The sequence below is a fragment of the Mytilus edulis genome, chromosome 3 (genome assembly GCF_963676685.1).
Source record: "Mytilus edulis chromosome 3, xbMytEdul2.2, whole genome shotgun sequence".
Classification (NCBI taxonomy): domain Eukaryota; kingdom Metazoa; phylum Mollusca; class Bivalvia; order Mytilida; family Mytilidae; genus Mytilus; species Mytilus edulis.
In genome coordinates, this window is record NC_092346.1 from 64880841 (window position 1) to 64905600 (window position 24760).

Sequence of the window (24760 nt, forward strand, 5' to 3'; positions counted from 1 at the left end):
AAAAGGAATACGTGTAGAAAAGGAATACGTGTAGAAAAGGAATACGTATAGAAAAGCTTAAGGGAATACGTGAAGAACAGGAATATGTGTAGAAAAAGGAATACACTATTGATTTTAGTTATATTCATGATGCATGTATCGACAACACATATTATGTGTAGCGTTATATAATATAAGGAGATTTGGTATGATTGTTAATACGACAACTATTCACTACAGAACAAATGACTTAGATGTCAGCAATATTTATTTAAGGAGCAATTCACAAAATTTCCCATATATGTAATCGATACGTATGCAGTATGGGCTTTGCTCATTGTTGAAAACCATACGGTGGCCTATAGTTGTTAACGTCTGCGCCATTTGGTTTCTTGTGGAGAGTTGACGCATTGGCAATCATATCACATCTTATTTTTTATAATCACATAATACAAAGTCAAATCCTTTATTTGTGCCTCGGAGAAGTTTTTGATACTACATAATGCTTCTTGCTAATTCAGCAGCAAATCAAAACAACTCAAACAGTTGCCAAAAAATGCAGCTAGATAGCTTTTTTTAGAAATTCTACGGTAAACCATTGTATGCAGTCAGCATAAGGTTGCAGAAACTTAATTCCAATAAATTTGAAAACATTTATAAAGGAAATAATACACATGGACATCATGTTTTTGTATTGATTTATGAGAGCGAAACTGATATTTCATTTGGATTGTAACTACAAGCCTAAAAAGGTAACTGTAGACTTTTTATTACTTTTCATTACTTAATTTGTAAGTTAATGATTTTAAAACATGCAAAGAATAAAAGGACTTATAAAGTCAGCAAATATTATGGTAAAACTATACTTAGTATACATAAATAAATAAAAAGGGTTAATGTTCCAAAATTTCTCCTATACAAAGACAATAACAATCAAAACCAAGGAGTAAACAAAGACTCAAAAAACGAAAGGACATTTACACCAACAGTTATAAATAATAGATAAGAAACAACACGAACAAATGAAAACAGTCTTCTTGTTTATTGTATGAATGCATCAATTTGTCCTATACCAGACACAGTAATCATCGTTGTACCTGTCCGATCTAAGAAACCACATCAGAATATTTAATTTTCAATTATTGACATAGTGTAGTTACATTGAACTTCTTTCTATATTTGACCTTTCTGGTTTAAAGCATTAATAATCCTTTGCTTTCATAATTTGGGGTTCTAAAAAAAGCGCTTCGGACACATTAAATTGATTAAAGAGTAATTTTGATTAATATGCAAAACAAATATTCGCAATAATTCTAGATATAATTAGATTTCCTAAACGTTTAAAATATTAGTTGGTAGTATCAATACAAAACTTAAAATCCCAAAAATACCGAACTCAGAGGAAAATTGAAAACGGAAAGTCCCTTATCAAATTGCAAAATAAAATGACAAAACACATCAAACGAATGGACAACAAGTGATGAGATAAACGAATAAAAAATGTATCAATGCGTCAATTGCTCGTTTTTAGATTTTACTTCATCTGGACACTGTCTAAACATTTGAAAGCCAGGGATGCATATATGTATTACAGTGTAACAAGTAAACATCATTATATTTTGTAAAAGAGAAGATACTCTGGCAAACTATGAAAGTACCTTTGTTATTTCTGTTTACTAAAACTTCATGCAATAAACAAATACTTTTATATTTAGATAAAACTTTTCCAGATTTTGACTTTGCAGCTATTTGTTTGGTTTTTTTCTTTTAGAATGAAATTCAAAACAGTGTAGCTGTGGCCATTGATTGACACATTAAAATCATCCATTGACTGGGACAATTTAGGTGAACGTTTGTATGTAACGACCAATGCTCACTATGTACTTTTTAAAGACACTTAAACTATGGGGTCAACAAAGGTTCCCAACACCTAAATAAAGTAATTCGAAAAATTAATCAGAAATAACACGATATTTTGATTTATATCAATTATATAAATCAAAACACAAAGGTTATTCCTGATTAATTTTTCGAATTATTTTATAATTAAAGGCGTTAAGAAACCTTTGGTGACCCCACAGTTTAAATGTCTATCGTAGGTACGTCGTGAACAGTGGTCGTTACAGACAAACGTTCGCGTAAATTGTCCCAGTCAATGGATGATTTTAATGTGTCAATCAATGGCCACAGCTACACTGTTTTGAATTTCATTCTATCTCATTTTCATATCAGGGAAGATCGCCGTTCATTATATCAGCGATATTTTTTTACACTTAAAAAAACGTACACAAATCAACATTTGGTTTGAAGTATTATCTATTTAGAAAATTACATTAAAAGAATTATCCTAAACCTTTATTAAAATATGTTTTCACATTATAAGGCTCTACCCGTTAAGAAGATCTAAGTACTGAAATAATCGTCTTTAAAGCCAAAGAATACCAAGTGGATAATTTCAAACCTTGAGTCAAAGAAACTTACATAAATAACTTAAATAACCAAAGCAAACGGGTCGAATATACACGGTCCGCAAAACATTTGATCGAAATGTAATAACCAACACTACCAAAAATTGATGTAAAAGGGTGAAAAGAGGGGGGTACCCAATGAAAGATATTAAATCTTCCATAAATTCAAAATTGTAATAATTCAACAACTAAAAATATTGCATTAGCTATTACCAGCATTGTGTTTTTAAAGTTCATGGTGAAAACAGTACTATTCGTATATTTTCATTCCAGGTAGATTCGTGTTATACCGCCATCTTGGATTGTACAATGACAGTACAAAATCGGTCTAGTTATTTACCCAAATTCTGCAAATTTGGAGACAGATTTGCAATTTAAAGGTAAGACTGTTTCTTTATATAAAGAAAACTTGGTTATTTTTGTATTATTCATAATATTTGAACAAATATCGTTTTTCCTTGTTTTAGGAATCATTTTTTCGAATGAGTAATTTAAGGGGATATAACTCTTTTAGTTAAAGAATTATGCTTCACTAATAGGGAAATTTTCTATTTTTAGCAAGAAAACAAGTTCGGTGACACCATCTTTTCTGTTTATTTTCTTAAAACATATAATAAAACATATCTTCTCACAATTTATTTCATTAATTCTATCTCATAGAATGTTTTTTATGCACAAAAATTTCTTTTTTCATGAACAATCTAACCAAATTTTGGCAATTTTCAACGACTCATAGCTTGAAAAATAGCACGGTGGTCCATACTTTTTATTATTTTTTTGAAAAAAACATAGTGAAATCTTCATTTTGGCAAATTATAAGAAAATTCTGTCTCAAAAAGTCTATACTTATGATCTACCTTAACCCTCTTAAATTGTGTAACACTAAAAGAAAAAGGGATCATTACCATGGTTCTACAGCATCCACATCATTTTGAAGTGGGTTCTGATGTTCAACGTTTTTTCGAACCGCGGTATACTGCTATTGCCTTTATTTATCATGAAAATACAATGTTGAATCACCAGCATATTCTTACTTGTTAGATGGTTTAACACAATGAGCATTACGGTACAAATTTTATTGTACCAGAAGCGCATTTCACAAATTAATGTCCCTTAAGTAATGCTCGACACCAAAATATCTAAAATGTCCAAAACCTCATACTAACATTGAATGTTGTTACAAAAAATGACAAAAAACCGTAAATCCAACCCGAGCAAGTAAAACTGTATTTGTTAATATCATTGCAAACAAATGTTTAAAAAGTTTTAAAAAAAAACACACACATAAAAACCGTATTCCATGTAAATTCATGGCCCATAACTCACTATATAGTACGCTTAGGGTAAATGTTGAAGTTCGTTAAAAATGTTACAGAAAAACACCATGTGGTTATGTCTGTTATGTGGTGTTATGCAAGTAACCATGGATTTGTGTTATGTTGCAGCATACATTACTGCTTTTACACTTTACACGCAAGCCGTTATCAAAGTCAGATACTACTATCTGTAACAATGACCTATTTATAAAAAGTAAAATCACATAAATACTGAACTCCAAGGAAATTAAAAAAGGAAAGTCCCAAATTAAATGGCATAATTAAAAGCTCAAACACATCAAACGAATGGACAACAACTGTCATATTCCTGACTTGGTACAGGCATTTTCTGATGTAGAAAATGGTGGATTGAACCTGGTTTTATAGTAAGCTTAAACTCTCATTTTTATGACAGTCGAATCAAATTCCATTACTGATGTTTTCAACAATGCGTGAACAAAACAAACAGACATAACAGGTTTATGCGAACGTTTTAAATTTTCCCCCATGCCCTCCTCTTTAAAAAAAAAACATCCCTGTTTTGTCATAATTTTATTATTTATATCTCATCTCAAAACCAGGCACTTTCTAAAAACTGTTTTCTCAGAAATCACTAGACCATGTAGTGTTTCTGTGACATATTCACGTATATTTTTTTTAACCAAAAAAAAAACCTCTTTAGACTTGAAAATTACGCTATTAATAGTCATATGTTTTTTTAATATTTTGAAATAGTTGTCTTTCTTTAGCTTTTAGAATCAAATACAAAAAAAAAATAAGACTACGCCTTTTATTTTGCAAGTTCCTGCTTAATCGCTTTTAATCGACCAAATCCCTCCTATTTGACAAAGTTATTTATATTAATCTGACACACTAAAAATAAACCCTACTATAAAAAATGTCCTTTAATGGAGGTTCAGGTAGCTATAAAATCTGGTTTGATCCAACATTTTCTACATAAGGAGATGCTTGTATCAAGTCATGAATATGACAGATGTTATCCATTCATGTGATATGCTTGAGCTTTTGATTTTACCATTTGAATTTTCATTGGACTTACTTTGATACTTTGTATCTTTTTTTCTTCTGTCAATATTGTGTTAAAGTCCTAATCACTTTAAAAACAAACAAAGATATTAACGAAGAAATAGTAAACAGTAGACATTGACTATGAAGACTGAAAATGTAAAACCGGTATTAAAAAAGAGGCTAAGAATACGAAACGGACATTCAATTTTAACAATTTGAATTGGACAACTAAAAATTCTCTGTTCTATTGATTTTCATCAATTGGATTTTTAATATACATTGAAATAAATAAACGCACCGTTTCAAATGCATATATATTAGAACAACTACATCTAAACTGTTACGCTTCGCATGCTTAAGTAGTTAGAGACATGCATCATAAATCGAAGTCAAAACACAAATTAAGAAATAGACAGAAATTTGTTTTCAAATACGCTGTTGAAGATAAGCTACAATAAAATATCATAATTTTGTATTTTCTAAATTTAAACTTTTGATAATAAAAAGTCCTCATCGAATGGTCTCATTATGTCGATCTTTAAAAAGACTCGTTTCTTGTGGATGTGGATACTAAAAAATTCCAAAGATCTTTTAGAGTACATACAATCTAACTCTCTTTCATCTTGCAATAGTGTTAAAATATTTGATTTTTCTACACTTTACACAAGTATTCCACATTCAAAACTAAAAGACAAATTGAAAGAGTTGGTATTGCTTTGTTTCATAAAAAAAGAATGGCCAACGTAGATACAAGTATCTTGTCTTAGGGAGGAATACATCCGACTTTGTAAAGGATCACTCTGATTCAAACAAAAAATTCTCTGAATCTGACATTATCAAGATGCTCGATTTTTTTATTAACATATTTGCTACGTTCGGGGGACGTGTTTTTCAACAGACCGTCGGCATTCAATGGGGACCAATTGTGCCCCTCTTCTTGTCGACTTGTTTCTTTATTATTATGAGGCTGACTTCATACAGGAACTTCTTAGGAAGAAAGATAAGAAGTTAGCTATATCCTTTAACTTTACTTTCCGCTATATAGATGATGTTCTCTCACTAAATAATTCAAAATTTGGTGACTATGTTGAATGCATCTATCCAATAGAACTAGAGATAAAGGATACAACAGATACAGATAAGTCGGCCTCATATCTTGACTTACATTTAGAAATTGACAATGAGAGTCGGTTGAAAACAAAACTTTACGACAAAAGAGATGATTTCAGCTTTCCAATTGTGAACTTTCCATTTCTAAGTAGCAACATTCCAGCAGCACCTGCATACGGGGTATATCTCCCAATTGATACGATATTCCCGTGTTTGTATTTCCTATCATGATTTTCTTGATAGAGGGTTGCTCCTCACAAGAGAGTTATTAAAACCAAGAGTTCAATATGGTGAGGTTGAAATCATCCCTTCGTAAATTTTAAGAACGCCATCACGAGTTGGTTGACCGTTATGGAATAACCGTTTCGCAGATGATATCGGATTTGTTCGTGACGTCGTAACTACAATCCCCTTCCCTTTAATGAATGTGACTATTTACCGAATTTGTTATAACATAAGCAACACGACGGGAGCCACATGTGGATCAGGATCTGCTTACCCTTCCGGAGCACCTGACATCGCCCCCAGTTTTTGGTGGGGTTTGTGTTGCTTATTCTTTAGTTTTCTATGTTGTGTCATGTGTACTATTGTTTGTCTGTTTGTCTTTTTTATTTTTAGCCATGGCGTTGTCAGTATATTTTGATTTATGAGTTTGACTGTTCCTCTGGTATCTTTCGTCCCTCTTTTGTTACAATAAATAAGTCATAATATTATAATGACAGAGTGCTTTGTTTCAATGTGTGCTAGATAAATATGCAAAAGGTAAATTTTAGGCAAGATATCCCTGTAAGCCTGGAAATATCATTGTTGGTCACATTTAAGTGGCAATGCTACATGAAACTAGGCATCCAAGAAAATGAATAAATGAATGTTTGATTTACAAAAAAATAAATGACTGTTACAGTATATAGCAATAAATAGACAAATGTATACAATGAGACCTCTGGGAACGTAAATTGTTGAAAAGTAAATATCTTTATATATCTAATGTAAAATGCATCCACAAATGAGTGAAGCGAGATGGGTGAAATGGTTTTCTTTTAGGAATATCTTAATGGATACGTTTTTGTTTTCTTAATGGTTAGACCAAAGAAGCTATATCATTTAATTTTACATTCAGGTGAATCGAAGTTGTTTTTTCCATTAAATGTACCAACTTTTCTTATTGGGTCCCTTTAATAGTCATAAACTAGAGATTAGTCACCACATATACAGTTTCCTCATCCTAATTTTTATTCTTATCAATATCACCAATTTGACTACCCCAGTCATGTTGATACCAGAGTTTATAACATACAATATGATGTAAATTTTGGAGTTCTAATTTTTTTTACCGTAGCAGCAATTTAAAAACTTCATTCGCATATAAAGTATACATTTCTCAGCATATACGATTTTCAGGAGCTTGCAGCTGCTAATCAGAGTTTGTATAAGAAGAAAAAAAATATCGAACTCCGGAAAATTTCAAAACGAAATTTCCCTAATCAAATGGCAAATTTATTCAAAACCTCAAACACGTCAAACGAATGGATTACCAGGAGGTATTTTGTATTGTAGAAAATGGGGATCACAGCTGGTTTTATAGCTAGCTAAACCTCTAATTTGTATGGCATTCGCATACAATTCCATTATATTGACAATAATGTGTGAACAAAACACAGACATAATAGGTAAAAATGTCAAAAGAATGGATAAAGCAGTCGATATTGAGTTATATAATCTTAATCACTATTAAACATACAAATACGTCTACAAAGAAAAACAAAAAACTGAAGCATACAGGCAAAGCACACATAAGCAAACACGAAAGACAAAAATACCAAAATTTACAATAGCACTAACGTCACACACGCTGTTCCTACAACCCCTTTGATTTAAAACAGAATCTTCGAAATTTTCTCCGCAAAACAAAATAAAATGTTAAGAAACACTAACCACTATAAAAACTAATTCAGTATTATGTTTTCCTTTATGTTCTTATAGCTCTTGGTCATATTCTTAGTAATATCTAGTATATTTGAGGATTAAAACAACAAAACTATGTGAAAAAAACGGATGTCCAACGTTACATTTTTGAACAACTGTTTTATCTCTTATGTATAGTGATCCTATTTCTTTTTCTCTGATCTTCCCGAAACTTGGCAGAAGCAACGAAGTGGTTCAGTTCTTGGTTAAATTTAAGCCGTTCTTTTGTCGAATTTCGCTTGACTCGGGGCTGCATATTAAGCTGGAATAAGAAAAATGTCCAATGACGTTTTTCGTTGACTTAACGTCTGAAAGGTAGTTTTATAAGTAGACATAGCTAAAAATGTCTAAAAAATGTGAGATAATTATAACATCTACCGAAAGAACAAACATTTGCCTCTTTGTTTGTGAGTTCAAAATTTGTAGATTCTATAAAGCCATCTCTACACATTCGTTTTTCAAGCGGTAGCCATTTTGTCCAAGTTGATATTTCATTTGTCCAAGCAATTAATGCGGGTTTTTTAACCTGATATTTCAATAAGTAATTTATAATTTACCAAAACAAAAGTAAGATACACGAAAAGAACATAAAGTCTAGATTCTTTTTTCATTAACTGCATGTTTGGGTCTTACAGGAATAAAATGCTACGAAACATTACAAAACGGTAGCCATTTTGTCCAAACGTGGAAAAACGTCGAAAAATCCAAACAAACGCTTTTTTTTCGGCGTTACATGTGCAAATTTTGTTCCATTGTATATTCCTGATACTTAAAACGAATCGCGTGGTGAAATTAAAAAAAAAAGTTGGTTGTCGAAAAAAACACCACGGTGCATGTTGTGCATGAAACGGAGGTAATTGAAAGACTTATCGGAAACAGCGACAAAAACAGTTTCATTGAATTAATGCAACCCCGTATTATACGGACGATTCAGGAGAAGATTAGTACATTTTAAAAGCAAGCAACTTCAAATGACTGGTAAAATAATTTTCAAGATCGGGTTATAATAATTTTATTTAATGGTTGCATTTCGACAAGTTATGTGTCAAGCAAATTTTTAATACATTTTAATTCAAATTAATCAAGGGTAAACATGGTTTTATTTACTTGCAGAGTGTCGGATATATTTGTATTAGGGTTGAATCAAGACATGAAAAATTTACAATGACAGATGATATGCACCATTCAATTTTAGCAGTCTGCGATTAAAGTTTTGTTATAATTCATTTATTGAAAACCGTATACTTCTGTCCCATTTTTCCTTCCTTCAAGTTCATTACTTACGACAATACAACATTTTAAGGTGAATTAAGGGTAAACATTATTTAATCGATTTCCACAGCTTGACGTAAATAAATTCATGGTAAATAGACATCACAAAATTAATAGAGATAGATTTAAAATCAACCAACTACATAAAAAAGCAAATGAAACTTGCAAATTGAATAAATGAACGTCAAAAGTTTCTGAAAACTCTCTTTGACGTCGTGATGATGTAACGTCGTGTTGTAGGAACATCGTGCGCAACGTTTCTATATCACTCTTTTTTTTACATACACCACAGACTTACAACACAACTGAACTATTCGTTCTAATAGACTTACAATAAAATATAACAACAATGTCATTTGATCTCTTGTAGAGGGTTGCCTCATTGGCATTCATACCACAACTTCTTTTCTATGTGGTATAAATGTTTCATTCAAGTTTTCGTGGATTATTGCAATAACGAATAAGCTGCAATAGATCTTTCACGACCATCAAAATGCGATACCTTATCTTTCACGATCCGAACTATAATTTTTTTATAAATATAAACAGGTTTTTGCAACGTGTGCGATTGATTCAACTAAAACAATATATCTATGATTCTTCGAAAAGAAAACATTATTCTTTCGATATTCAAGGATTTATATTATTAACAATTAAGGATTAGTATTGATCAGTATTGTAACTTGTAAGCAAGGACTTGTATAGTGTCACTATACAAATCATGGTTGTAAGCAGAGACATATAATAAATGTCTCTGTTGTAAACTTTACAATCCTTGATTTCTTTCTATACAAATCCGTGGTTTACGAATTAATCATTTGGAAAAAAATTTTGTTTGTTTAATACATTTTTATTGCTTTGAAGTTTCGATGAGAAGTCTGCCATTTTTAAGTTTGCGAAAACGGTGCTTTTTTATATATGTTTTAAACCAGAGCTCCAATTTTCAACCTTGATTTTCTCGAACATGAGGGTACCCCGAACATGATCCTGAACCATTTTGACAGACAGTTTTATTATACCAAAATTTGTCATTATGATTGAATTTAGATCATTGTCATTATCGCTATTTTGTGCATCTTTCGGAAATTCCTTTGATCTTTTTTGTGATAATTTTTCATATCATGCTACTCGCTTGAGATGGAAAATTATAGCTAGAAACTAAGGAAGCAAGTGGCGTTGATAATGAAATTGACATGAAATTGACAACTTCGTCATAGGTAAAATAGCGATAAACCAATCTCGTTGAGATGATCAACTATAATCTATAATTATATGCTAACGTTGTATGTTTATTTCAAGGCCGTAACTAGGCATCTTATTTTAGTGAGGCAAAATAATTGAGCCGAGCAAAGCGAGGCGAAATTTTTTTTCGGAGGGTATGAAATGAATGGTGCAAAATCCTGCATTCTAGGCATTTTTAGAGAGATTGATAATGTTTTGAATTTGTACACTTTTTATATAAATTTTTCATATTTTTTAAAGACTTTTACTAACACCAAATTTTTAACAACTTTATTTAAATTTATATGTAAGATAATCATCCAAATATCACTGATTTGAGTCTGCTGCCAGAACATAAAACAAACATCGATTCAGTAGAGTTTGCCACATTTTTTTATGGCCGGTTCAGTCAAATCGTTTCAGAATCATGATTTGGTCTGCTGATATCCTTATCGCGATGAACATGGAGCATGGCAAGACCGCACAATCTCTCGCCACTCATGTATGCTCTTTTCCAAGTTTTCAGTCGTTTCAGGGCAGTCTGTGTTTCTAAAGGTAGCACATTATCATCAACACAATAATCAATGTCTTCTTCCAATTCCTTCTCCATCAGCAATTCGGTAGCAGCTTTTGTTTGCAAAAGGGAATTAAGCTTTCCTGTAAGCACCATCATACAGTCGCAGTTACAAAATATTAAACTCGCTTTTATGCTGACAAAGAGTAGACAAACTAGGGATAGAATAAGATAACATACATGTATATGATTCTATTTATAGAGTAAGTATATATGATATGGGCACAGGGGAATTGGAATGGAGTTTTTGACGTTTACATGTAGTTCCGTAATTTCAAATTATTTCTGGAAATAGTTGGTGGTATTTTAGTTTCACTCAGAATCTATAAATTTAGGGGTTAGGGGTTGGAGGTGTCCGATTCCGAAACCCCGAATATAAAGAAACGAAATTCCGTAGTCCCGAATATGTAAAGACAAAATCCTGTGTTAAAGGTTCTACCATTCCTCAATAATATCAAAATGGAATATGGGATATTTTTTTCAATTTTTAAGGTTAAAGAAACATGGGTAAAAACTAATCCATGCATTCATGTTTCATATTATTTATATTTTATTTATCTGTAAAGAGAAAGATTAAAGTTCGTGAAATGAATACGCAGATAGGACTGCCCCCTTGCGATGCCCAGTACTTGATTTGTCAAAAGTTGGCGAAACGGAGAAATGGATACACAGACAGGACTGCCCCCTTCCGAAGACCAGTACTTGATTTATCAGTCTACTTATCGTTTTTTGATTGTTCTAATGAAGTTATATGCAATACTCAGACTCTGTTCACAAAAAAAAAACTAGTTTACTAGAATTATTCCTTCTCTACCTTCAGTGTCGCTTTTCCTTTTTCTGCAAGAGCCTGTTTTTAACTAAAGATCCATGATGATTATCGTTACTAGGTTAAAGTGTAATCGAGAAACATCACCTGTTGAGATGCTGAGTTATATCCAGAAAGAATAGTTTAAAAGGAATGATGACAAGTTATAGCAATTAAGGTTGAGACAGAACAACAAATGACTATATTATATTTATATATATGTATAAAAAAAAAATCAGTGTCGAAATTTTAGTGAGGCAATTGCCTCACTTGCCTCAAGGGTAGTTACGGCCTTGTATTTTCGATTGAAAAGATCTCCTTTACGATCCTATTCCAGATCTTGCGCGCTTTACCACCCGCGTTATTTAGGCCACGAAAATTTTTCTGTGACACTGAACCGTGATATTGATAATTCAAGTACTGGGTCTGGATGCGGGTTAAAATACGAGAGAAAAATACAGACAGAAAATAGAATACGCTAAAAAAGAATAATGAATAACCGGTTGCTAAAATATAAGGAGTCGGTCCGAGGGAAAAAAACGAGGAAAAGGCGAATATCCGGAAATATTATAGGTCGGTACGGGAATAGGTTTTTTAATTATACTTCGTCTGCTGCTGAAGAAAAAAAAAGGAAAAAAGTACCAACTAAAAGTGTGTTTTCTGTTAGACTTTTTGTCAGTGTTTAGTTGGTCTCAGATGTTATTTTTGTTTTAAACACTCTTGTGTGATATTGTCATATATACTGCAGCTGTCCTATTTGAGCAGTCAAATTGCATTGACTGTATATTCATATGTGATATACAGTCAATGCAATTTGACTGCTCAAATAGGACAGCTGCAGTATATATGACAATATCACACAAGAGTGTTTAAAACAAAAATATATGTGATATATACAGTCACTGACCGTATATCACCTTGTTTATGACGTTGACAATACGTTTCCGTAGAGTTATATTTATGACGTCAATAAAACATACAGGTTCGCGGACATTTTACGTCGTCCGCTCCAAATTAAAAAATGATGGTTTTTACCCTAAATACTTCATTTAGAACACTTATAAGAGTTGCAGTATATTTAAAATAACCATACATTGTCTCAAAATATCAATCGGTTATTTGTACTCGGCTCGAAACAGGTAGAAATGCTCGGCACAGCCTCGCTTTCTACCTGTTTCTAAGCCTTGTACAAATAACATTGATATTTCGAGACAGTGTATGGTTATTCTATATATATAAATTGGCAAAATGCAAAACTAAAACTGTACAAGGGTGTCTGATGTGTCCGTCAGGTTAAAAACAACCCCTCTAATGTGGGGTTACCCGTCAATGTAATGGCTATCCCTTTTACGAGAGGGTCTAATTTTGTGAGGGGTGATCCCGCTTATTATTTAGTGAGAATCCTGAATCCAACTTTTCGTTGCCATAATCACTAGTAAATCCAGAATACTAACTGGAACGTATAAAACTCAAAGTATAAACAACCGCTTTGATTCAACAAAATCTGCACAGTGCAAACTATGTATGGAAGAAACAGAAGACTAGAAACATTTTCTTGTGAACTGCAAAAGCCTTAACTCAGTCAGGAAAATTCATCATATCAGACTCAAACATTTGTTGATTGAAAATCAAATCAACTACAACTACATCATTGAATCTGGTGAGGATCTATTCCAATTGTTAATTGACAGTTCCACCAACCTTCGGATACCAAAATCTCAATTAGTAGATATAGAAAGAATCTGCAAAGACTGGGTATTTGCATTACACACCAAGAGAGCAGAATTATTGTGAAATATACATAACAATTACACTCTGCATATTAACTGTAAGAGTTCAGGAATTCAGTGAAGGATAATGAACAATTGTACTTGACTCCCTACTGATGAACATCCCATCATCTAAAATTAGCTAGTGTCAGTCATGAGAATGGGTATAAATATTAACTTATCATCATGGTTTATTAATGACATATATGTTTGTTCCATTCCAACCATATAAAATTCAATAAAATAGAGAATTAAACCTGTTGCTAGATGATAATTTTAAATCTAAAATGAGCCTCAATGTTATAAGTGTAACAAAATTATAATACATGTTAAAATAAATTTACAACATGAATTGATAGTTTTTTTAGATTTTATATAAACATCTAATGAGGAACCTCGATTGATCTTAACTCTTTATCATCACTGCCATAGATGAACCTTAAACATATTTTTATCTTTTAACAAGTGGCCATGGACTCTTATAAAATTATTAACTTTAGGTTTTATCCATTTTTTAAATTTTAAATCTAAACAGTGTTTTAATCTTGTGACAGTATGCTCTGTACAGTGTAAATACAAGTTTTTACCTTTTATCCCTATTATTTTGTTTTACTAAAACTAAGTTACATATTTAAACCTAACAATTTTAATATTTTATAAATAACTACGCATTTTAAAAAATTTACCTAAAACTAGGATATTTTTAATGCGGTGACCCTGCAAATAGGGTGGACTTCCGAAGAAGAAGAAGAAGATAGTGGGTCTTCCCATGGATAGAAACAAGTGCCTGTGGTGCTATTTCAGATTTTCATGCCTAATTTATCCCTTTTCATGTGTGGTGCTTAAACAAAAATTGGCCAATCCTGCGTCACGCTTGGACCCCAATAAGACCTGAGACTACTATAACACTGTTATATATAGTCGTCTCAGATAAGACCAACTATGTCAAGTGATAAATTTTTGTTTGTTTGTAAAAACTGATTTTTAGCTCACCTGGCCCGAAGGGCCAAGTGAGCTATTCCCATCACTTTGCGTCCGGCGTCCGTCGTCGTCGTCCGTCGTCCGGCGTCCGTCGTCCGTCGTCCGTCGTCGTCGTCCGTCGTCGTTAACTTTTACAAAAATCTTCTCCTCTGAAACTACTGGGCCAAATCAAACCAAACTTGGCCACAATCATTATTGGGGTATGTAGTTTAAAAAATGTGTGGCGTGACCCGGTCAACCAACCAAGATGGCCGCCACGGCTAAAAATAGAACATAGGGGTAAAATGCAGTTTTTGGCTTATAACTCAAAAACCAAAGCATTTAGAGCAAATCTGACATGGGGTAAAAATGTTTATCAGGTCAAGATCTATCTGCCCTGAAATTTTCAGATGAATCGGTCAATAGGTTGTTGGGTTGCTGCCCCTGAATTGGTAATTTTGAGGAAATTTTGCTGTTTTTGGTTATTATCTTGAATATTATTATAGATAGAGATAAACTGTAAACAGCAATAATGTTCAGCAAAGTAAGATCTACAAATAAGTCAACATGACCAAAATGGTCAGTTGACCCGTTTAGGAGTTATTGCCCTTTATAGTAAATTTTTAACCATTTTTCGTAAATTAAAGTAATCTTTTACAAAAATCTTCTCCTCTGAAACTACTGGGCCAAATTAATTCAAACTTGGCCACAATCATCTTTGGGGTATCTAGTTTAAAAAATGTGTGGCGTGACCTGGTCAACCAACCAAGATGGCCGCCACCGCTAAAAATAGAACATAGGGGTAAAATGCAGTTTTTGGCTTATAACTCAAAAAACAAAGCATTTTGAGGAAATCTGACATGGGAAAAAATGTTTATCAGGTCAAGATCTATCTTCTCTGAAATTTTCAGATGAATCGGTCAATGGGTTGTTGGGTTGCTGCCCCTGAATTGGTAATTTTGAGGAAATTTTGCTGTTTTTGGTTATTATCTTGAATATTATTATAGATAGAGATAAACTGTTAACAGCAATAATGTTCAGCAAAGTAAGATCTACAAATAAGTCAACATGACCAAAATTGTCAGTTGACCGGTTTAGGAGTTATTGCCCTTTATAGTCAATTTTTAACCATTTTTCGTAAATTAAAGTAATCTTTTACAAAAAGCTTCTCCTCTGAAACTACTGGGTTAAATTAATTCAAACTTGGCCACAATCATCTTTGGGGTATCTAGTTTAAAAAATGTGTGGCGTGACCTGGTCAACCAACCAAGATGGCCGCCACCGCTAAAAATAGAACATAGGGGTAAAATCCAGTTTTTGGCTTATAACTCAAAAACCAAAGCATTTTGAGGAAATCTGACATGGGGATATAAATGTTTATCAGGTCAAGATCTATCTGCCCTGAAATTTTCAGATGAATCGGTCAATCGGTTGTTGGGTTGCTGCCCCTGAATTGGTAATTTTGAGGAAATTTTGCTGTTTTTGGTTATTATCTTGAATATTATTATAGATAGAGATAAATTGTAAACAGCAATAATGTTCAGCAAAGTAAGATCTACAAATAAGTCAGCATGACCAAAATGGTCAGTTGACCCCTTTAGGAGTAATTGCCCTTTATAGTCAATCTTTAACCATTTTTCATAAATCTAAGTAATCTTTTACAAAATCTCCACTGAAACTACTAGGCCACAATCGTCTTTGGGGTATCTAGTTTGAAAAATGTGTCCGATGACCTGGCCATTCAACCAAGATGGCCGCCACGGCTAAAAATAGAACATAGGGGTAAAATGCAGTTTCTGGCTTATAACTATGAAACCAAAGCATCTAGAGCAAATCTGACAAGAAGTTAAATTGTTAATCAAGTCAATATCTATCTGCCCTGAATTTTTCAGATGAATTGGACAACTGGTTGTTGGGTTGCTGCCCTCCAATTGGTAATTTTTAAAGAAATTTTGCTGTTTTTGGTTATCTTGAATACTATTATAGATAGCGATAAACTGTAAACAGCAATAATGTTCAGCAAAGTAAGATCTACAAATAAGTCAACATGACCTAAATGGTCAATTGACCCCTTAAGGAGTTATTGCCCTTTATAGTCAATTTTTAACAATTTTCATTAATTTGGTAAATTTATGTAAATTTTTACCAAATATAGTTCTCTGTTACTAATGGGCAAAGTTCATTATAGATATAATTGTAAGAAGCAAAATCGTTCAGTAAAGTAAGAACTTCAAACACATCACCATCACCAAAATACAATTTTGTCATGAATCCATTTGTGTCCTTTGTTTAATATGCACATAGACCAAGGTGAGCGACACAGGCTCTTTAGAGCCTCTAGTTAGTACAAATGAGCACATATTTATATTATTTGAAGAAACTTTTCCCAAAAAGAACTATATATATATACATCTATGTGTAATATTCCTGGACTAGCTTATATCTTCTTTATTATTGAAAATTATTGGACCCCTCTAAGGCCTCTTTTAGAAAAGTTGTTGTTCAAAATATACTGAAATTTCCCCTTTTAATTTAAAAATTCAAAGTTTTTCTTTTTTTTTTTAAATTGAACACTCGTCTGCTCCCTATTCTCTAATTGATGATAGCAGGAATGTATATATATTGACTATAGGTATACTGTTCCTAGGTAATACATGTAATAGAAACAAGAACCAATACATTACAGCTTTTACATTAATGCTAGCAAGACAAATCTTTGTTTGGCTTGCTTGCTTTGTTTGTATCAATGTTTGCTCAAGCATGGCAATTAAGATAGGCGGGGCTTCAGCTTGTATACATCATACTTTAATTTTATTTGGCGTTATGTTTGAGGTTAAGGACACTCAATTTTAAAACATCACAGGATGACAAATATAAAGCGCAATCGTAGAAATGGAAGCCAAAAAAAAGATTATTTTTTCTCGAAGATATGCATTTTCACCATCCAACTTAAAATACTGTCGTCAAGTACTTTTAGTAAAACAAAATAGCTATTCGAACACACCTACTCTGATTTTGTAATTCATTACATAGGTATTTCATTTGACCCTACAACCTGTAGCTTTGCTATATAAATGAAAATGATAGAATCTGAAGCGAGATGATGTATCAAATGTTCTTGCTTTGTACGTTTTCAAGACAAAATATTCATCTCAAACACACACTAACATAAGAAGGTGCACTCGATTTTCTCTTTTTGATACAATTGTTACCAATTTTTTGATTTTTTTTCTTGGGTCACATAATCGGAAGGGCAGACACGGAAATAACTGAACTTATAGATTGAAATGTTCTCCGTCCGTGGTAATTTAAAAAAAATCGGAGGTTATGCATTTTCTTCATCCAACTTGATAGATAACCATGACTTCGACTCGATATCTAATTGTTCTGCTTAACTATGTAATAGATAAATTGAAAACTTATGCAAATGTTACTATAGTAAACATTACAGAAAGCATTTATCGCCTTCTCTATAAACAAAGAATAATCAGTTTGAAAGTTTACAAGCAAAAATTAATCCAAAGTGCGCAATATTCAATAACAATGGACATAATAAATAAACGGAATGAATTAAGTCATTTCCCCCCTACTTAATGTATCCCTTTTATTAGTAAAGCGAGTGCACCTTCTTATGTTAAGGTGTGTTTGAGATGAATATTTTGTCTTGAAAACGTACAAAGCAAGAATATTTGATACATCATCTCGCTTCAGATTCTATCATTTTTATATAGCAAAGTTGACTTTATGACATAACAAAATCACAGTACTAAAAGATGAAATATATGGGTCAAATGAAATAGCTATGTAATGAATCGCAAAATCAGAGTAGGTGTGTTCGAATAGCTATTTTGTTTTACTAAAAGTACTTGACGACAGTCTTTTAAGTTGGATGATGAAAATGCATATCTTCGAAAAAAAAAAATTCCCTTCCATTTCTACGATTGCGCTTTATATTTGTCATCCTGTGATGTTTTAAAATTTAGTGTCCTTAACCTCCTACATAACGTCCAATAGAATTTAAGTATGATGTATACAAGCTGAAGCCCCGCCTATCTTAATTGCCATGCTTGAGCAAACATTGATACAAGCAAAGCAAGCAAGCCAAACAAAGATTTGTCTTGCTAGCATTAATGTAAAAGCTGTAATGGGATTTTTAGTTTGTTTTTTGTTTTTTTATTATATTTGAATTTGTTGGTTAATACTACAATGATATTAAATAAAATGATAGCTACATAATTAGGAATCAGAAAAAATAATATCACAAAAATACTAAACTCTGAGGAAAATTCAAAACAGAAATTCCCTAATCTAGTGGCAAAATCAAAAGCTAGAACACATCAAACAAATGGACAACAGCTGTCAACACATAGTTAAGAGGGTGATAGAGCAGATTGTTACCCAAAGAAAACATTGATTGTCATTTGAGGCGAATCTTGAAGGTTGACAATAATTTTTTAGAGGGGTAACAGTATGATCTATCTCCCTCTTGATGTGCAGCTATGTTCTGATTTAACTTTTACTGAATTTTTTATTATCTTTTAAATTTAAATTTTATTCATTTGTATAAAAGAATCTTATCATCATGCTGCATTCATAAAGTACTGCAGACAGCAGTCAGAAGTCAGCACTAATAACAATGTGTTTTTTTTATTACTAAGTGAATTGTAATGACTACAAAGTGCATATAAGCTCTGAGAATTCTCAAAAGACTGTTTTATTATAAAATAGCAAAAAATTTCTGTCAATGGAAGTAAATTAACATTAAGAATACACAAAATTAAGAAATTCTGGATCTTCTTCACGGTAAGTTTTTTAGTTCATGTGTAGTTTTTTTCTAATTAAAAGAATTAAAATCATTTAATAAAAGTGTTATGAACTGACTGTTTCGAGTCTCAAGTCCAAATCAGGTCATCTCGAATCTATAACTGGACCAATACAGATACAGCCAGTTGATAACACTATAATATTCAACTTTTATTTATGATTTTTGACTAATAGTACATGTACATTATACATTTTTTTCACTTGGCTATTGTAAAATCCCTTATGCTCGCACTTTGATATTCATGTGTTTATTTAACATTTTAGGTGTGTAATGGTAAATGATGAATCCCAGCCAACTTTTCTTTGACCAAAGGACACCTTATGATCAGTAAGTCTTTGTATTTGTATAGCCTGTTGAAGACCATTACATTTTAGACAATTTTGATACCAACTCCTGTAAATGGTTACTGAATTGATTTCCTAAAAAATGATATCTTTTCAAATTTTATTAAATATTGCGATGACTGCTTAGAATCCTGATTTTGTTGTCCAGATGAATGTAATCCTGACACTGAAGGAACTTAGTAGTGGTTTGATTTCACTTGAAAAAACTGCACACTGTAAATTCAGAATTTATTGCCTGCATCTATATATTTTTGCAAATTTTGAGGAATTGGAAAACATGTGAGATTAATTATTGCTATCTCAGGAAGAAGTGAATGGACTGGGGAATAACAATTTTAATAGATACAAAGGTGAAGTAAATTATTAGAATGGTACAATGTACATATATTTTCCCAGTTGACCAGTTGAGTCTCTTAGGAGCATTTACCAAGTAGTCGCTGGTATGCTTAGGTGCTTCTCTAAGCTTTTGATTGGTTCAAGTTTAATGGTTCTTTAAAATGTTAATTAACTATAAGTCATTTTGAGATATTGATATAAAAAATAAGATGTATTTCACTTTTAGGCCCTTTAATAAATTCCAGAAATGTGAAAATGTTTCCACTGAAGTACCTGATGCACCGTTATCATTTGAAGCTCCATTACTACCTAGTCAAAGATTTTTAGGGGACATCCAAGCATCTCAACTTTATCAGAACTCGCAGAGATCACATGGTCAAAACCAGACAGGTCGATTACAGGAAACAAAGCATTACTCCAATTATGATCTTGACTTGCCTGTCAGTCAAAACTATGTACCTGATATTTTGGCTTCACAGTTATACCATAATAATCAATTAGAAAAGGACAATAGTTATCATGAAAAAGCTGGGAGGGGTATAGCAAATGTAAGATCTGGTTATAAAAGTGATGGGTTAGAGAAACAGAGTGTTAACATCATACTACCAAAAAAGACCAGTAGAGACATGTTTAAAGTTCAAAGGATGAAGGATGTCGATTCAACAGTTGAAGAGAAAAGGACCAACTTCCTGCATCCTGGTTTGTATTTTAATGGCTTAGAAGATATATACAGGTTATACTGTTTCAAAATTTCCTTTAAAAAAAAAAAAAAAAAAAAAATGGTAAGGAAGCATAAAGAAATGCCTATCTATATAAAAAAAATTCAATCACATTGTATAATACCATGATACTGGTGGTGATAAAAAAAGTTTGGATCAATATTATAGTAGCTATAAAGAAGGGCTACTTCAAGATTATATGAATTGTGTTCTGAAGTTATATTTACCTTACTTTACTTTACTTTAGTCTGTACTGTTCCGCCTATATCAGACGACCCTTTTTTCAGTGTGAATATCATTAAAATGTCCAATGCACTAATATTGTTTGTTTATATACATTAACCACCACCTCTATTTACACACGAGAATAAATACATCCCATTAAAATATACATGTCCGAAACTGGAGCGCAAGTCATTGGTCTTAAAATGTTCATTGCCCCATTTCAAATTAATAATTGTCACATTTGAGCACTTATTCATTAAGCTGATTAATATTGATTCATTAGTACTACCTCAATAAAGTCGATTGCACATGATGTAACTTAAAGCATAGTTCGCTAGTGATGCACTCTACTGTAAACACATCGCCTCTAGTCAGAAAATAAAATACACTGCAGTCGATAATTAACTGTAAAGTGTTAATTTCGGAACAAAATAGTTTCGTAAAGTTTAGTAGATACAACATCTTTTACCACTAGCATTTAACTCTTTAGGATGAGTTATATTTACTACTAGAATTTAACTCTTTAGGATGAGTTATATTTACTACTAGAATTTAACTCTCTTGGATGAATTATAGGAATTTTGTTTCATTTTTATGTTTATTGTTTGTCAAACCCAAAATTAGTACATGGGTAATCTTAGCAACTTCAAGCTTTGTCAGTTTGCACATATTAAAAAGACCAAGAGTATTTATCTAATCTTCGTCTCCCCTCGACAAAGTCAGGGAGGCAAGGGGTATTCAATCAAATAGAACAGTTAGAAAGATCAGTTGTAACAAAATGTATATTCTTTCAGATCTAGCACAACAGAATGTATTAGAACAGACAGGGAAAAGAAAAAGGTGAGATAAGCTGGTCATCTGTAATTAACCACTTTCCAGTGTAGTATAATTTAAGATTATAAGGTCAAATATCTGATTAGACATAACCTATTTCAGAACATAAAGTAAAAAAAAGAGAGCTTCTGGAGATGCTCTTGAATTAATTCTGACTCATTTAAAAATAGAACTAAACAAAGTATCAAGATGAAGAGCACAGCTGTATGCTGACTGTCTTGAAAAAAATGTCTATTTGAAAACAAATCAATCATCCTATTAATGAACTATAGTTTTAGAAAACCTTTTGTGAGAATAATACATGTACCCCCCGGTAGTTGGATTTTCCAAGAAATTCTTTAATTCTAAAATAGGCAAATTGATCAAACTATTTGATAGAAACAAACAATACAGAATTAATGCAGCCTAGCTTCAATAACTTCAAGTACAAGTAAATACCAGTAATATGTCTTTTTTTTTAATGAAATATGTCATTAAAGAAGACCATCACTGAAACTGAAAGTTAGATTAAAAAAAACTGAAGAAAAATTTGAAAATAATTCTGTATAGGACCTTTTTCTACCAGCAATTTTTATGAATACTTTTCTTTTTTCAGGTTCATTTCTCCAATAACACCTTTCTTTTCACATGTAAGCAAAGCACCTAAGCTTCCAAATGGAAAAGAAAACATAGGTCATACTCAAAAGGAAGCTGAAACACCTGAAAGAGTGACTGCATACAAAAATAAAGGAAGAAATCCATGTTTTGAAAAAGATGCAATTCCTACACCTTTACCCTTGCTCTGTAAGTTTGAACATATTTAACACTATTCAATTAAATATATATTTAATGAAGACAAACATAAATATTTAGAAGATTACATGATTGAAAAGTAAAAGAAAGAAAAGGATAGACAAACTGTATGATCAGCTTTTACCAATCTTGATTTGTTGGTGCTTCATACCTGACCAAGACCCCTATTGATATTTAGGCCACTAGCTCAAAGGTCAAAGTCAAGGTAGCAATTCATAGACAATAATTTGGTTTCTGTACATGTGATATCTTGAACAATCTGTCAAATTAAGGTTGAACATGCCCAATGGAAGATCAAGTCGTCTTCATTAGGGGTTAGAAGATCAAACTCAAAGATGAAAGTCACAGTACTTGTAAATATCTACTTAAAATTTAGGATAGTATCTCTTTAAGGAAATGCCTGTAACTCAAGAATATGACAGTTTTCCATTGGTTTGATGTGTTTGAGCTTTTGATTTTGCCATTTGATAAATGACTTTCTGTTTTGAAATTTCCTTGGATATTTGTATTTTTGTTATTATAAATCTACTTTTATGCCATACATTAATTCTGGACCATTGTTATGCCCCACCTACGATTGTAGAGGGGCATTATGTTTTCTGGTCTGTGCATTCATTTGTCGGTTCATTCATCTGTCCATCTGTCCAGCTTCAGGTTAAAGGTTTCGGTCAAAGCAGGTCACCAGGGCAAAAGTCAAGGTGACCAGCAAAAAATATATGAAATTTTTGCAATTTTTTGTTTTCCAGCATTTGAGATAAAATTGTCAGCAGACTTTATAGTCATTGGACTCAACACAAAAATCTAATCTTACTATAACAAAGAAAAGATTACATTGGACTTATGTTTCCATGGTGCATCTGTAATTTAGCGTTATATCATTAAAATCATTATAGAAACAGATTCCTTCACCATTTATTTTGTATCAAGATATCAATTGCTCTTTTTTTCGCTGTACTAGTATACATAATGGCTTAGGAGCCAGCTGAAAAATCAGAGTGTGGGAATTTCTAGCTGTGTAAAAGACCCATTGGTGTCCTCAGGCTGTCTCTGGGCATCTCTTTGACACATTCCCAGTTTCTGGGAAATCAAGGTATTTCATTGTAACCAATGTGATAATATATTTACAATTTTGCTTTCCTTCTAGTGCCCAGCAGCCATGGAATAAAATTACGGTCCAGAGAAGAAATTTGTATCCTTTAATGAATGAAAAAGATTTAATCTTCTATATTTCTCAAAAACTGACTGTGAGTCATAAGAATTTTAATATTTCATTTTCATAGAATATCATATTTTTTGTTCTATGATTTTTCTGTCATTTGTGTCCTTCTTTTTTCATTAATGTCTGCTGTCTGTAAATCCTAGTTTTGGATTATTGAAACATAGGCTTAATCTATCTTACTTTGAGTTGTCATGAAGAATGTCTAAACTTTAGTTGGCCATATCAACTTAAGCATTTATCAAATCCATGTAATGAAATGTGTTCTGAATCCATAATGTTCAACAGCCAATACAAATTCTCTGAAATACATTGATTTCTGTTTGAACCAATATCTTCAAAAATTATTTAAAATTTTAAAATTATATGTTTAAGATAATTAATTAAGTGTATTGTTTTACCTCTTTACTAAGTTATTATTTATACTTTTCATCACTTTTCCTAAATAAATTTACTTTTTTTGGAATAAATATATTTTAAATTTAATTTAAAAAAATTTCCAACTGTGATAATCATTTTCATATTTTTATTACCCCTTCTTAATATAAAAAGAGGGGTATATAGTGATGTACATGTACTTCGACTGTCTGTCTTTATGGTGTCAGTCACTACTGGTTTCTGGATAATAATTTTGAACTGCTTGAACAAAAAATTATGAAATCTATGTTAGAACTGTATTTATGATGGGTAAATTGTCATGGTGTTGAAATAAAGAAAACATTTTCCTTAAATGATAAAGCTGAAAGATACAGAGATATATTTGAATTTCCATACTTCAACATAGTACAGTCTAAAGTATTTGACGAGGTAATTATTTGAAGAAAAACTATAACAACATGTGATAGGTGATGCTTTTATTATTTTACTTTGCTGCTCCAGTCATGCTTCAGTGATTTAGTGAAAATAATTTAGAAAATGTGACACAAAAAAACATTAGTCAATGTTGTACATCATGTTTGTTTTGGTGTCTTGATACATATAAATAATGCATTTTCTGTCCT

General features: G+C 32.0%; 1 protein-coding gene across 1 annotated transcript in view; it reads left to right on the forward strand.

The window, feature by feature from the left end:
- The first annotated feature begins 12326 nt into the window (after positions 1 to 12326).
- Positions 12327 to 24760, forward strand: part of LOC139514450 (probable ATP-dependent DNA helicase HFM1) — a 64373-nt gene continuing 51939 nt past the window's right edge. The window contains exons 1-7 of the mRNA XM_071303736.1: positions 12327 to 12390; positions 19557 to 19620; positions 20200 to 20672; positions 21712 to 21757; positions 22347 to 22534; positions 23688 to 23732; positions 24499 to 24566. Of these exons, the coding sequence (XP_071159837.1) occupies positions 19571 to 19620; positions 20200 to 20672; positions 21712 to 21757; positions 22347 to 22534; positions 23688 to 23732; positions 24499 to 24566 (870 nt within the window). The 5' untranslated portion in view covers positions 12327 to 12390; positions 19557 to 19570. The remainder of the gene's footprint in view (positions 12391 to 19556; positions 19621 to 20199; positions 20673 to 21711; positions 21758 to 22346; positions 22535 to 23687; positions 23733 to 24498; positions 24567 to 24760) is intronic.